Source organism: Elaeis guineensis, chromosome 15, assembly GCF_000442705.2.
Source record: "Elaeis guineensis isolate ETL-2024a chromosome 15, EG11, whole genome shotgun sequence".
NCBI classification, from domain to species: domain Eukaryota; kingdom Viridiplantae; phylum Streptophyta; class Magnoliopsida; order Arecales; family Arecaceae; genus Elaeis; species Elaeis guineensis.
Window position 1 is genome coordinate 16,974,150 of NC_026007.2, and position 15,518 is coordinate 16,989,667.

Below are 15,518 nucleotides of genomic sequence, written 5' to 3' on the forward strand. Positions count from 1 at the left end.
AAGTGCGAACTCCTACATGACCATCCTAAAATAGAATTTTCCATGTGCCATGCACATGACTTTTGAGAAGGGGGAGGGGTGAGAGAGACCGGAAAGAAATGGGACGTGGAGTCACATGGACTCTATAGCAGACTTTTTTTTTTTCAAAGAAATTAAATAAGACACACAGAGGCTCAACTTTTGTGGAGTCTGGCTTCAGGTTTCCAACTTCCAGAGTTCTCATTACAATATGTTAGAGTTTCATGTTGGCCATATGACAATCTTTATAATTTTTATTATTATTCTGTAATAGTTTTATACAATACATATTATTTCTAAGGCATCTTTTGAATATAGAGGACATTCCCAACAATCCACGAGAATATCATACCCAACTATGAACTATGCAAGCACGTCCTTTGTCACCCCTCACTGCACTTACGGCATAAAGGAGTAAGAATCTGCTTATCTTGCTTTCTTGCTTGCCTGCTTAATTTTCAGATCATGCCTTGCACTTTTCATACACTAATGATGATTATAATTTTTGAATAGGAATTTTTGAAATCATATTTTCAATTTGGCCTAACTTATTTGGTGCAAATTTATAATTAGCATACTAAATTAGTCAGATTTCAACGTTGAGTAACAAGTTAAGTTCTATTGGAACTTTTATGAGTGCCATATGTCTATGTTTCTATGTACGACCTATGTTACCCAGACATTTAGCCTAAAGTAACTGCAACAGACATCCAAACATGGACAATTCTTGGATATTGAAAGGTCCAATTCTTAGGCATGCACCCATGCCCAAGTTCATGTAACATAACACGCGGTTATATATATTAGGTCTTAAGCAATTGTTTTTTATCTAGCCCCCTCACTCTATGCCATTATATGCTTATGCAACTTTACATGAAATACTATAGCTTTTCAATCAATTATTTTTTTTTCATCTGCATCTTTGATATGCTGATGATTTTGATGTGCAGGTCAAATTGAAGTTAGTGAATTTGGGACATAGTCAGAGGTTGGTAACCCTTTATATTATTTATTTGGATTTCAAAAGAAAAGCTTATCAATATATTTTTCTCACGAATATCACCAATAATTATTAATAGGCTAGAGTTAATAGTAATCAGTACTTTTTGTAGGTCGAATGCCTGAACCAATGCTCTAATGAATTCTCTTGCATAAAACCGATCTTGTTTTCTCAACAATGAATTTTGCTTGCATACTTGTTCATGTTGTTGAGAATTATGTTTGGAATTTGAGTTACAGCTCATCCTATCTTGAGAGGAAAATGCTTGGTGGTCGTTAATTGTTTGTATGCTCATGTTATTCAGATTGTTATTGATAGAAAATTTGGTTTTCTCATATATAATTTTCATCAGCATTTTTCATTTCTGAGGTAATTGTTCTTTTGGCAATATGTTAAGCAATAGAGCCTTATTATGCTTGAAACATGAGGGAATTACTAATCTTGCAAAAGCCCATCTGTTTTCACCATAAAACTACTATAGCAGCAACCATGGTTTATGATGTTTTAGCCCTTGATGGGAACAAATAACAAAGATGATTCAAAAAGCTGTAATAAGTGTGATGGCTTGTTAGTTTTTATTTTCTTAACCTTAAGGATCAAGGTATGCTGAACCGGTACCGCCGGCCGTTTTGGCCAGTTAGTGGTACGGTTCGGTATGGTTTCATACCGTACCGAACCAACGACCCGAACCGAAAGAAAAAAAGAGAGAAATAGAGAGAGAGAAAGAGGAAGAAAAAAAAAGAGGGAGGGGAAGGAGCCGGCGGGGCCGCTGGACGGCCTCCGATTGGCCGCCGTGGCCGTCGGAGGGTGCAGTCTACGTGCACGGCACCGCAGGCGTGAAACAGGGGCATCGTCCTTGTTTCGCAAATTTTTTTAAAAAACATGATTTTAAGTGAAGTCGGTAAACGATTTGCCGGCTTCACGATTTTTATTTTTTTTTAAAAAAATTCTTAAGTCGGCAACCCAGTTGCCGACTTCATAAGTTTAAAACAAAAAAAAAGAAAAAATCGAAACAGACGTCGTCTGTTTCGAAAAAGAAGGGGGCGGAGCCGCGGAGAGCCCCGGCTTCGCCCACTCGACCACCCTTAGGCCGTCGACGTCGGCTCGCTGGCCACCGGGAGCCTCGCAACGGAGGTATCGTTCGTCCGGTAGGTTCTCCGCCTCCCCTCCGAGCGCTCTCTTTTTTGCTCTCTTGAAAGTCTTATCGGACGATACGGGGCTCGAAAGCGCTCTGACGGCCGCAGCCGGGTACCGCCGGCCTCCGGCGGCTCCCACCTCCCCTCCCCTCCCCTCTCTCTCTCTTTCTCACTTTTCGTTCTTTTTTCTTCGGTACCGCCGGTGTACCGATTTTACCGGCCGAATTGTGCCGGTTCCCCGCCGGTCTGGTACGAGATGGGATGTACCGGCCGGTTCGGCATGGTATGGCAAACCTTGTTAAGGATACATAAATACCTTCAGAAGTACAGCATATTCCTTACACTTCATATCAACAAAGATCTTAATTAGATCTTATTTCTAAAGATACTATTTTTTCTAAGCCCATATAGACCAAATACCTGATTACATATTCTGATCTAAAAGGGTTTATTGTATATAGCCATCATTGTTAGGAAATGTACCATGCCTATCCTACATACCTATCCCATAAATTTTTCACCTTGTTGAGGTATTTGTGTCTGACAGTTTTTCAATTTTTCACTCATGGTAGTGGTAGTGCGTTAATAACTTGGATCATTTTATTGCAAAATCTTGGTTTGTAAAAAAGAATCTTACAATTCTAGAATCTAGATCTCAGAAAATATGTTTGTCTTCTATTGATCTCTTTTTGCCCTTTGAGCTACATGAGTACTTTAATGTGTTCAATAAGCAAAAAGTGTGCACTTAAGAAGCTCTAGGAATGTATATATGTTGCAGTTATTTCCCTGGACCTATAGTTCACATGACTTTATTCTTATAACAGATTAATCATGCTTAAGAAATGTCTCTCATGGGTCTAGCATTTCCTGAATTTCAGTTTGACAATCCTTTATCTCTAGCAATTTTGGAGTTTTTTAATGCTTAGAGCAAATAAATCATTTCTTCATCATTTTCTAATAAATTTGACAATCCTAATGATTTAGGATACTTTTTTGATTTTTAAAATTCAAGCTAGTATTCTATTAAATGGATGTATTTAGCGAATGTTACATGCCATTAGTTTGAATATGGGTGCCTTTTGTTTACTTGTTTGCTTTAGTCTTTAGTTTGTGTTGCTACTGAAATCTGGCTCTCGATCAGAAAAGTTGGAGCGATGGCGCATCCTCTTGAAAGAGAGACCTGCAAGATAAGTCCTGACTAGAGTTAGCTCCAGTAGGGACCCTCCGACGCTCAAGTCAAATCTTAGAAAAATATAGGAGCATTTTTATGAGAGATTGTATGCGTACCTTGGGGGTCCCCTGTAGACCATTTTATGGACTAGGACTGAGAAGCCGTTTTGGGCAGGTTGTCTGAATGATTTGGGCGTGATATGGTGAGATTTTCATTCGAGATCTTTGGGACTAGGTAGTTATGTCTGTCTTATCTGCTTTGGAGCCAGTTGCGATATCATAGGCACTTTTGAATTTGAAATGAAGGTGCAGGCATGATCCGGCTTCAATTGAGGGGGCTTTGGAGCAGTCTGATGAATAAAAACATCGAAGGAAGGAGGTGGCCGGGGTCCGCTGTGTTTAGTGGGATAAGGATCGGTGGAGTTTGAAGTATATTTGTTGCCGAAGTCAGAGATTGATCTGTCCAGATGTTAGCTTATTGCGGAAATGGGAATCGACTGGCGAAGTTTAGGTCAGGGGACGAAGCCTGGATCAGTTGGGAGTCTGATGTTCTACTTAGGGGGATCGTCGGAAATAAGGATCATAGGAACCCAAATTTAGGATCAGAAAGGTCCATAGTTATGTACCGAATGACCTCCTTCTGACCATCCTCTTATGGTTCAGGGGAGACATGTACTTCGAGATCGGGCACATTCATCTCCAACAATGCTATGGTGTCGGCTTTGTACACTTCATCACGTGCCCTTCCACTGAGTTATGTCTTTGGCTTTGGCAACAATTTACCTCCCAACATATGCCCCCTGTTTTCAAGTTCGGTGCAGACGAAGAGAGTACATGAGTTCTGACTTACCGAAGATATGTTACTTGTTGCTGCTGAAACGGTGCTTGTGGTCCTTAGGCGAAACGAAGAGTCACATCAAGGATAATTATAATCGTAGAAAACGGAGGGTTGGTGGAATTCGAAGGGTGGCGTGTCTTATTTTCAATACAAATCATTAATGAGCTGATTGACGCTCCCTGCTCGTCGATGAGGACAAGCCAAGTGTCATTCATTGGACGGTTAGGTAGGATTGGATATCCTGATCATTTCGATCTTCTGTGCCTATAAAAGGGGGCCGTATCTCTTGCCTTCTCTTTCTTATGCTTCCAGACTTTTCATAGCTTTTCTTTTTCTTTCTTCTCTGATCAGCCTCCCTACTTTGAGAGCCTTTCTAGTTGTCTCGATGCACCAAGAGTCCTTCCGGGTCGCCGGCGGCTCCCTTTTGATCTACTGTCTCTACCTCCTGTGCAGTCACAGGTGGATTTTCTTCCCCTTCCCTGGTTTCTTTTTTGCTTTTTTGGTCTGATTTCCCTTTCTTCCTCTCTCTGGATCTATTTTCTTTTCTGTTCTCTTCCTGTGTCTTCCAATGGCTGATTCTAGGAGTCTTAGCAAAGGCTGATCTTCTGAATTGTCTTCCTCTTTGGGGGAAGCTCCTGTTGGTTCGAATGAGGGGTGTGGTATTGCACCATCTTTTATTCTCGATGCAATCGGATCCAAATTAGGCCCAGAGGATTTGAGTCTCATCCGTGCTCGATTCGGGATCCCATCTTCATTCAAAGTAGAACCCCCTAGCCCTAGCGATAGGATCGGTAACCCGCCTCTTGATAGGATCGGCTTGTATGAGGAAGTCTTTAAGGCCGAACTTATGTTATCCATTCATCCTTTTGTCACTGAGCTTTTTTGCTTCTTTGACATTTCTCTTTGTTCTGTTATTCCGAACTCTTTTCGTTTCATCATCAGCTTCATTGTTCTTTGTTCCAAGACCAAAGTCTGTCTTTTTTCTCTCTTTTTCGATCCTTGTATACCATAAAGTGGTGTACCGATGATTAGTGGTACGTCTCTCCTCGGAGGGGATCTCCATCTTGATAAAAGGGGCTCCATCTTCGGTCTATAGTTGGAAGGATCGGTTCTTCTTTGTTTCAAGGCCCTCCGTTGAAGAATGGAGACTTCTTTACTAGGGTAGGCTGAGGGATTCTATCTTTCAGATCTCGAAGCTGGGAGATGAGGACTTAGAGCACTCCACAATCTTGAGGGGATACAAAATTTTTCCACTAAGGAGTTGTTGTCGGAGCAGACTTTCTTCAATGCTAGCATCAGTTTGGCCGACCCTAGAGGTGAGGATTTCTTCGATTTTTCGATGTTTGATCTCTTTTTTTAATGGGCGCTAACTTCTTTTAACTGTAGAAATGAGGCTTGAGGAATTGAAGAAGTTGAAGAAGGGTGTGATGAAGAAAAGAATGGCACCCTCTTCATCCGATGCCCAGAAGAAGCCAAAAACTTCGGGCGAAAGTCAGAAGGAGCCCCCTTCAGCCCTTGCTCAGGTGGGGGTCATATCAATTCCTCTGATCTAGTCTCGCCCTCTGAAGCCAGCTGCACTCCTAGCTCCCCCGACCGAAAGCAGTAGTTCGGCTCAAGTGGGATCAGACTCCATTGGAGTGCCTACGGAGCGAAGATGGGACTCAGCTTCACCACCCTCCGGTGACGTCTTCGACGATTGGAAGACTGCCAACATCATTTTCCAAGGGAGGCTTTTTGAAGTAGGCTTGGAGAAGGTTGAGGGGGAGAGCTTCGCAAAGCAGCAGAAGCGGATGATAACCTCCCTGGTCCAGATAAGTTCTTCCTCTCTGTTCTTTTTATATGGTGCTAACTTCTTGCTTCTTGGATGCAAACAGGCCATTATGTCGCTGCCATCATCAACAGGCTAAGGGATGTTGAGATGGAATTGGTCAATATGCCTGAAAAGCGCAAGATGATTAAGGCTTCTGACGCCAAGGTGAATGCTGCTGCCGTCGAAGCCAAGTCCAAGGCGGAGGTTGTGGAAGCCGAAGTTGTCTGCCTGAAGGTGTTGGAGGTCGAAGCTGCGAAGGCAAAGGTCAAGGCTGACTTGGCTTCAGAGAAGGAGAAACGACAGAAAGTCCAAACTAAGGCCATCAAAGCTGAGAAGAAGGCTGAGGATTGAGCTGCCAAAGTTGGGCGCACGGCAATGGAAGCTTTCCATGCGTCGGAGGGGTTCTCCTAGGAGAAGGTTGATTTCGGTCAGGATGCCTTCATTGTCGGGCAGGACGTCTACCATTAGAAGGTAGCGACGCATTTTTCGGAGATGGATCTGAGCTTCCTGGATGAATAAGAAGAGGCAGGAGCCGAAGAAGAAGAAAGAGCCAAAGGAGGAACCATAGGAAGCAAGGCTCTTCCATTTGTAGAGGCTGTTGAAGGACGTTTCGAAGTTGTTCCAACATCGAAGGTTATGCCGGCATTCGTTCCTGTAGAAGCTGTGCTAACTTTGTTGCCATCGGTGGAGTTGAAGCAGCCAACCGTAGCTGTTTCAAGCTCCTTCGTCGATCCTCACATTGAGGTCGGAGATATATGAGTTTATACTTTTTTCTTCTATTTTTTTGTCAATGTAATGAGAATTTTTATATCAATGAAGAAGTAATTTTTACCTCTATATTTGTTTTTGGTATTTTCTCAGTTGGTTTGGTGTGAATGTTGTGATTGTATGTTTACTCAATATTGCACTAAACGTCTGCCAATAGCTCTGCCTTTAAGGACTCGAATTGAGAACCTTGAAGACCTCTATCGGGCTCAAAGAGATGCTGCCAAGGCAACAAAGAAACTTCGAAAGATAAAGAAGAATAACGATGAGGCTTCTGCAGAAGTAGAACGCCTAAGGAAATGCTTGAAGCAGGTCGAAAGAGAATATTTTGTCGAAAAGCACAAGTTAATCGAAGAGCGCCATAAATTCGTGAAGTCAGGTGGAAAAATAACTGGAAGATGGCTGCGATGACAGTTCTTTACAATGAACAATTGTACAAGGCCTAGGATAAAATAATAGGGCTGAAGTATACTATAGCATCGGGCAAAGTTGCTAACAAAGCCAAAGCAGATTCAGTTGCTCAGGTCGGTCAACTTCAAAGCAACCTTTGTTCGACCGAGGACATGATCAGAGAACTCAACCGAGCGGTGGATACTGAGAGATCAGCAGCCGATGATATTCGGCATGAATTTATCTCGGCCCGATAAACCACCGTAGACCTTTGGGAAGCTTTAAGTAAGGTAGGTTTGTGATGATCGAGCTCCATATTAAGCTCGTGGAGAGCACGGCGGTAGCCAACCACGCCAAAGCTACTGTTAGGTAGTTGGAGGACTGACTTGCCATGACTTTATGCAATGCAACTCTCAAAGTCACGAAGGTATCGGCCATGGCTTTGGACGTCGCTTCGAAGAGTGCAGGAGCTTAGACGATTTTTCTCCGAAGTCGACTCCTATCTTAATGCTCTTCGAGATAGTAGACATGTCGATTTTGTGGGTCCTACAGCTGGAGAAACATTAGGTACTACAGTTGGAGGAATATCGGACCGAAGACATGTTGAAGCTCCATCAATCGAAGGCAGGCCTTCTAAATGATTGTTGTGCTTTTATTTTTCTTGTAGATATCTTTTTGTACCTTCTGTAATCTGTTGTAATCAAGTTTATTAGTAAAATGAATTTGGATTGAAATTTTTCGTTTTGCTAGTATTTTTATGTTTTGGTGACTTTATATTCGCATGACTCAATCCTTGTATACGGTCTCTGCCTTGTGGAATTTTACGGAGATATTCATGGATCAACTTTAGTCTTCCGCTTCAAGAGGTCCTTAGAGGTTAGCTCTCCAAAGGTTCTTCTAGATTAGCTTCAGTGTCTTGCATAGCTAAGGTTGGTGAGCTGAGGATCCTTATAAGTTAGTCCTCCAAAAGTCCTTTATGGTTAGCCTTCACTTGTTGCCAAAGTTGGTGGGCTGAGAGTCCTTGTAGATTAGCCCTCCGAAGGTTCTTTTAGGTTAGCCTTTGCTTCTCGCATAACTAAGGTCTTCATGGGCACTGACTCGCTAAAAAGTGAGCGATCTTTGGGGTTCCTTATAGATTAGCCCCCATTTCTTAATCATCGAGGTCTTCTGTCCATATGGGTTGGAATGGCGAACATTGGGGGTCCTTATAGGTTAGTTTTTACTTCCTGCATGACTAAGGTTTTTGCGGGCATTGGCTCGTTGAATGGCAAGCGGCCTTCAAGGATCTTTATAGGTTAGCCCCTGCTTCTTAACCATCGAGATCTTTGTCATTGATGCCTTGGATCGGTGGATTTTGAGGGTCCTTTTAGATTAGCCCTTGCTTCTCGCATGACTAAGGTCTTCATGGATATTGGCTCGCTGAAAAGCGAGCGGCCTTCAGGAGTCCTTATAGATTAGTCCTCGCTTCTTTAGCCATCAAGGTCTTCGGCTTGCTGGTTGCAACAGACGATAACAATCTTGAAAAAGATAATTTTATTAGTTGATTATCAAGTTACATTATTGATAATATATTCGAAGATTCTCTGAGTTTCATGGCCGAGGTAAGGGTATCTCATCCCGTTGCTTGAGACGATAAGTTTTCGATCTGATAACTTCGTCCACTTGGTAGGGGCCTTCCCATTTTGGAGATAATTTTCTATATTCTATAGATTGGGAGACTTCGGCTCATTGTAGAACTAGATCTTCGGCTTTGAATTCTATTCCGGACATGAGAATTGTAATATCCTGTGACCTTTTGCTGATAGGCTGTCGTCCGCACTCGTGCTTTCTCGCGAACTCTTTCGAGCAAATCTAGGTTTGCATGAAGCTGCTCTGTATTACTTCAATCATCTTAGTCAACCCGATGTGGAGGGAGTCTAATTTCTATGGGAATGATGGCTTCCGTTCCGAATGAGACGTTGAAAGGAGTCTCTCCTGTGGGTATCCTTTAAGTGGTTTGGTAGGCCCAGAGTACACTATGTAGCTCGTCCACCCATGCTCCTTTAGTTCGACTGATCTTGACCTTCAATCCCTATAAAAGGGTTCGATTAGTTATCTTAGCCTCCCTGTTATCCTACGGATGTTCCACTGAGGTGAAGTGTTGGAAAATGCTGTAGCTTTGATAGAATTCGACAAACTTGGAGCCTGAGAATTGGCATCCGTTGTTGGTGATCAGCATTCGTGGGAGACTGAACTAGCAAATAATGAACTTTCAGACGAAGTCTGTTACTCTGGCTTTGGTGATTTTGGCTAGGGGCTCAGCTTCTACCTATTGGGTGAAGTAGTCAATGGCCATAAGCAAGAATTTTTCTAATTCGATGTTGGTGAAAAGGAGCCTAGAATATTCATCCCCCACTATGCGAATGGTTGAGGAGCAGCTATCGAGACAGCTGGTTGATGCTGAACATTAGCGTTCCGTTGACATCGGTCGCATCGTTTGGTGAAGTCAGCCGCATTATTCTGCATTGTATGCCAGTAGTACTGTCACACCCCTCTCTAGATCGGGCATGAGTGTGGCAATCGGGCAGAGTTTTGGTAGCATCTTGTGCCGTGGTTCACAAGGCATTATTAAACTTTGGCCGTTTACTACAACCTGCCAAAGCTCTAATCAGATATTCAACCTGCTACAGTGTAAAGCAAATATAATACTCATAATAGCCAACCATCAACATAACCATAAACTAGAGTCATGTCCCATTTAACATGGTTGAAGAGCAACATTAAGTTTCATTTAACATCCATACTTTTATATTTAAGTTTACAATACATCCTATTGCCACTTTCTTTTAGTCTATGCATACTCCACCCAAAATATAATTCAACATAGAATACAACTCCAAAATATAATTTCCTCAAATGAGCTCCCCACACTCGCCAACATGCACAAGGATGAAGGACCCAAAATGAATATTTTTCCCTCTAACCGTCATGACCAACCTCCGCTAGAATGAGTGTTGAGGATGCAACTGCTATGCAGAATTTTAAAGCCTTAAACCTGTCAAAAGAGAAAGAAAATAGAAATACATAATGAGACACTAGTCCAAGTGAGTGAACAATCCATCGAACAGTAGGGAAACACGAAGATTTGCTATAGTACTCATGATACATATGTCATAAGTAATTAATAGGCTTTCAAAACTTTATGTGCCAAACAAAAGTAAGCGGTGCAAGTAACATTAAAATATAAAATAACTGGGCTACCGACAACGACACCACAGTGCAGCCACCCCTATTATGGGCAGTCGATACGGTGCATCGGATAAAACTGAGCCCCATTGGGCATACGGGATCGCAAATAGGTGCCACTGGGCTACCGTCGACTACTCCATAGTGCACCCTTACTATGGATAGTCGATACGGTGCATCTGATACAACTAGGCCCCCCACGGGCATAATGTTTCACAAAGAGGTGCCGCTGGTACTTAAGAACACCCAAAAGATTGATCACTCCTATGAGTGGCTTGCTGAAAACATGTTCGATAAAACTCAAATGCCGATAAGCTGTTTCAACATATTGCAAACCATAATTTGCCATGCTATTCGAATCTTAAACACTTATACATACAGAAGCTGTATTCGTAGGTTATCAAAAGAACAATCATGTTCTCATGCTTCATATAAGTGTATAAGCTATAAAGTAATAGGAAATTGATCTTCTTTTCAAGATAAGATCTTTTTCATATCAAAATATAATGAAACATCAGAGTTAGATGGAATTTCACTCACCTCGGGACAGCTACTGCACCACTTTAGTGCTGGACTGATCCAAAGCCCTCTTTGGGCTCTCTTCCTCTCCTATAAGAAGTAGATACACACTTATTAATTATAGTACCACATGATATATGAGGATAAAGATGCATATTTTGCCCTATTTGCTTAGTTTCTAGCCTTTTCCATCTGTTACTTTAGTTCTATGCTTTTTATTTTATCTAGAGTTAGCTGATCCTCAATATAACTTGAGAATTTCAGCAATTCAATCCATATCTCCCTTCCATGACTCTTTTCATATTCAGCCAATTCTAACTTAAACCCCTTTTTCTAAAATAATTCAGATAAATTTCAAGGAAACTAGTAGTAGCTTTTACTTCCTGATTTTTAATCTAGAAATCTCACAATTTAAGTCATCTAAACCTCGTATCAGTTAAAAATCATTTAAGGTTTAGTGTAAACTCAGTTTAGGAAATCAAAATCTTCGCCTCAGATAACCAAATCCCTGCTGCTATCCACATAGGTTTCTTTCTCTCCCAACAACAAATTTTCCTCTTTCGAACCAGTTTTCTGTGAAACCTCCTTTCTAGCTGAATTTCCTTCAAATTTTGCTTGAGAATTTCCTCCTTTTCCCGCTCTCTTCCCTCACTAACATTTCTGTTTTAGCTAGGGGACAAATTTAACAGCAAAAGGATTGGTGACTAAGCTTTGGGATGAGAATAAACTAAAGTTTAGTTTGCTAAGTGTCAACTCCATGAAAAGCCACTCAATTATAGACTTATTGATGTGGTGCTAAGGGAATTTTCAGTCCTTTATTTATGGAATGAAGCTGCTCAGTCATTTTCCTACAGTTTGGTTTTTAATTTGGAACACAACATCCAGAAAATTCCTATTTCTGAGCAACTCAAACCCCTGTTTCAGCCAAAGGTATCAATTCAATTCATCCATTTTTTCTCGATCATTCTTTGATTATTTTTTCATAATTAATTACTAAATCTGGGTTTTGCTACTACTAATTAGTTAACATATAAATACTCAAGTGTATCATGAATGACATGCTGTGCCACATACCAAGATGAATGCTAGTGTACATACAAGTTCTTAACTACCATAGTCTCGACTCGGGGTGTTACAAGTACCCCTATCGAAGTATTTTATAGGCCAGCGACTTATTGTCCAGATGATTTTCACATACCCCTTCGTGCACCTCTCGAAGGACATATTTGGCTTCGGAAGGATGAAGGCATTTGAGAAGTGGTAGGAAGAAGGATCGTTTATAAAGCTTGTCTTCGTAAAAAACATAATGAGGAGCTTGATATTTGATCTTTCGAGCCTCCTTTGAGTCTGTGGGTAGCACTCTGTCTCGTAAGAAACGGATAAAGGGATCCATCCAACAATGTTTGTTGTCGATCTGCAAGACTGGGATTGGTTCTTCAGTGCTGAGCTTCTTTAGAACCTCAAAAAAAATTTTCGAGGTGGATCTCTTAGAGCTGATGTTGCCAATTTGGATAGTAGATCGGCTCTCGAATTCTCGGATTGAGGTACTTGCTGAATGTTGAAGTCAGCAAACATTGAAGTTAAATCCTTCGCATTTTGGAGGTATTTATTCATATTTTCTTCTTGGGCTTCGAAGTCTCCTTTCACTTGTCTTGCTACTAGCTGTGAATCGATGAAGATCCTCAGCTTTTGCACTCTGAGTTCGCTTGCAATTTTTAGTTCGGTGAGGAGAACCTCATACTCAGCTTTATTATTGATGGCTGGAAAATCAAACCTTAAGGCGTACTCCGCAACGAATCCTCTAAATTTAAGGAGTAATAGTCCTGCTCTTGATCTTGTAGAGTTCGATGATCCATCCACATGGGCCACCCAAATATTATCTAGTTCTTCTGATGAACCTTGTTGTATCGGTATATCCTCTTTTTGAGTTGGCTCTGGCATTTCTTGATCCTCCTGGATGGTGCATTTCACAACGAAGTTTGCCAAAATTTGAGTTTTCATAAAGGGCTGAGGTTGGAATTTAACGTCAAACTTTACGAGTTCAATTGCCCACTTCGTCAATCGCCCAGAAGCGTTTGGTCGATGCAAAACAGCCTTGATCGGTTGATCCATCAACACTGCAATGGGATGTGCTTGGAAGTAGGGTTGAAGCTTCCGGACTGCAATGATGAGGATGAAGATTAACTTTTCCAATCTAGTGTATATGGTCTCTACGTTGTGCAACACTCGACTGACAGTAGATCGGCCTTTGGACTTTATCCTTCTCATGGACCAACACTGCGCTTATGGCAGCTGGTGAGACCATCAGGTATAAGTAAAGTTTTTCATCAAGCTTCGGCTTGCTGAGTGGTGCAAAACTGAGCTAGTTTTTTAACTCCACGAAGGCACGTTGGCATTCTTCAGTCTATTGGAAGTTCTTAGGCTCCTTCAGGGTCTAAAATAATGGAAGACAGCGTTCGGCCGATCTTAAGACAAACCGGTTTAGTGCCGTCACTTTGTCTGTGAGGCGCTGAATCTCCTTTATAGCCTTAGATGGGCTCATCTTTTGTATGATTCGAATCTTCTCAGGATTGGCTTCTACCCCTCGGCTGGATACCATGAAGCCTGGGAACTTATCCGAAGTAACCCCAAAGGCACACTTAACTGAGTTCAGTTTCATCTGGTACTTCCTCAAAGCGGCAAAGGTCTCTTCGAGGTCCTCAATATGGGTTCGTAAGGTTCTGTTTTTGACAAGCATGTCGTCCACGTAGATCTTTATGTTCCGTCCGATTTGATTCTTGAAGATCTTGTTCATAAGGTGCTGGTAAGTTGCACTTGCATTTTTTAGGTCAAAGGACATAACCCTATAATAGAAGAGACCTTGGTTAATAACAAAAGCAGTTTTCTCCTCATCTTCGGATGCCATTCGGATTTTATGATATTCAGAAAAGACATCCATGAAAGTGAGGAGTTCATGTTCCAAAGTGGCGTCCACTAGTTGGTTAATCAAAGGTAGGAGATAGCTGTCTTTTAGACATGCTTTGTTGAGGTTGGTGAAGTCGATGCAGATCCATCATTTGTCATTTGTCTTTTTCACCAAGATCACGTTTGCGATCTAGCTTGGATAGGTCGCCTCCCGAATGAAGTCCGTATCGAGTAATTTGTCCACCTTTTTAGCTATCACCTTCTGTCGCTCGAGAATGAAGCTTTTCTTCTTTTGTTTGATGGGTTGATAGTTTGGATTGACGCTTAGCCGATGCGTTATCACCTTCGGATTGATGCCTGGCATATCAGCTAGGGTCCAGGCGAATACATCCGTATTTTTCTACAAAAAAGAGATGAGGCCTTTTTTGGTTACCTGATCGAGTTTTGACCTGATCTAGATAGTATGCTTCTTGTTGTCATTATTTAGTGGGATGTCTTCAGGTCCACGGCTTTCCACATTTTTTGGATAGCTCATCTCAGATGTCCAGTCCGTCTATTAGGTAAGCTTTAGAAGGTCCCGTGCCACGAAGTGTGATGGCATAGTACTATCGCGCCAGGGCCTGGTCTCCTCTGACTTTGCCAACTCTGAACTCAGTTGGGAACTTCATCTTCAGGTGTGATAGGTGGACACCATAGCTTGCAGTGCGTTGAGTCCTTGGTGTCCAAAGATGGCATTGCAGGCCGATTGTGCTTGAACCACTAAGAAATCAATCTGAGAGCTGGATCGTCGGGAAGATCATCCAGCCACTATAGGGAGAGTAATGACTCCTTCAACGGATACTGCGTCTCCAGTAAATCCTACAAGGGGTGAGTTCAGCGCCATAACTACTTAGGAGGAATGTCCATTTGGGAGAAAGCATCATAAAATAACATATTTATCGAACTTTCATTATCAATCAAAATACGACATATATCATAGTTGGCAATATTTAGAGACACAATCATCGCATCATTATGCAGGAACTGAACTCCTAGTGCATCTTCTTCAGTGAAGACAATGGACTTTTCAATCATCTGCTTAGCAGGTTCGGTTGACTCCTCCGCTCGGCTTTGATGTCCCCTAGTTATTGTGTTTATTACTCCGACTGAAGGTCCGACTCTGGAAGGCTCTCCTTACTGCTGCTCTGATGGGCATGGCGACCTTCGTCGGTCTTCCGACTGCTCTTGTCGATGCCTGATGAATCGATCCAAGCACCCACGTCAAATAAGCTCCTTGATTTCATCTCGAAGTTGAATACAGTGTTCGGTATCGTGGCCATGGTCGTAGTGATAGAGACAGTACTTATTAGGATTTTGTTGTTCTGGATGGGACCGCAACCTCCCTACCTGAGGGATCCGATCCCCGATCTCCATCAATACTTAGGCTTGGGCAGCGTTTAGCGGCATGTAGTTTGTGAATCTCTTAGACGGAGATACATGTCGCTTCCCTCTGAAGGGATTCTTTTGTCGGGGGTTCTGTGGGGGAGTTCGGGACCTCCAACTTCTGGGTGGAGATTGAGAGTGCTGCTGATACCTCGGTGGAGACTGTCTCTTCTTTTTTCTTCTCTCCAATAGCCACATCTATCGGTGGCTCATCTTCAAATGCTTCGCGGGTCCATGTGTACTCCGTCCGAGCCAACATATTGGCGAAGTCGCAAGGGGTAGGTCTTCTTCAATATTAAAGATCATTCCTCAGAAGTCCAT

General features: G+C 42.1%; 1 protein-coding gene across 20 annotated transcripts in view; it reads left to right on the forward strand.

Annotated features, from left to right (window-relative positions):
- The window catches only part of LOC105057907 (uncharacterized), a 95,311-nt gene that overhangs the window by 53,864 nt on the left and 25,929 nt on the right, over window positions 1-15,518 (forward strand). For 16 of the 20 annotated variants that reach the window (XM_073248982.1, XM_073248988.1, XM_073248985.1 and 13 more), the window contains 2 exons: window positions 337-432; window positions 969-1,006. In XM_073248982.1, the coding sequence (XP_073105083.1) occupies window positions 337-432; window positions 969-1,006 (134 nt within the window). The remainder of the gene's footprint in view (window positions 1-336; window positions 433-968; window positions 1,007-15,518) is intronic. The other 4 variants (XM_019855203.3, XM_019855201.3, XM_019855200.3 and 1 more) reach the window with 1 other exon arrangement.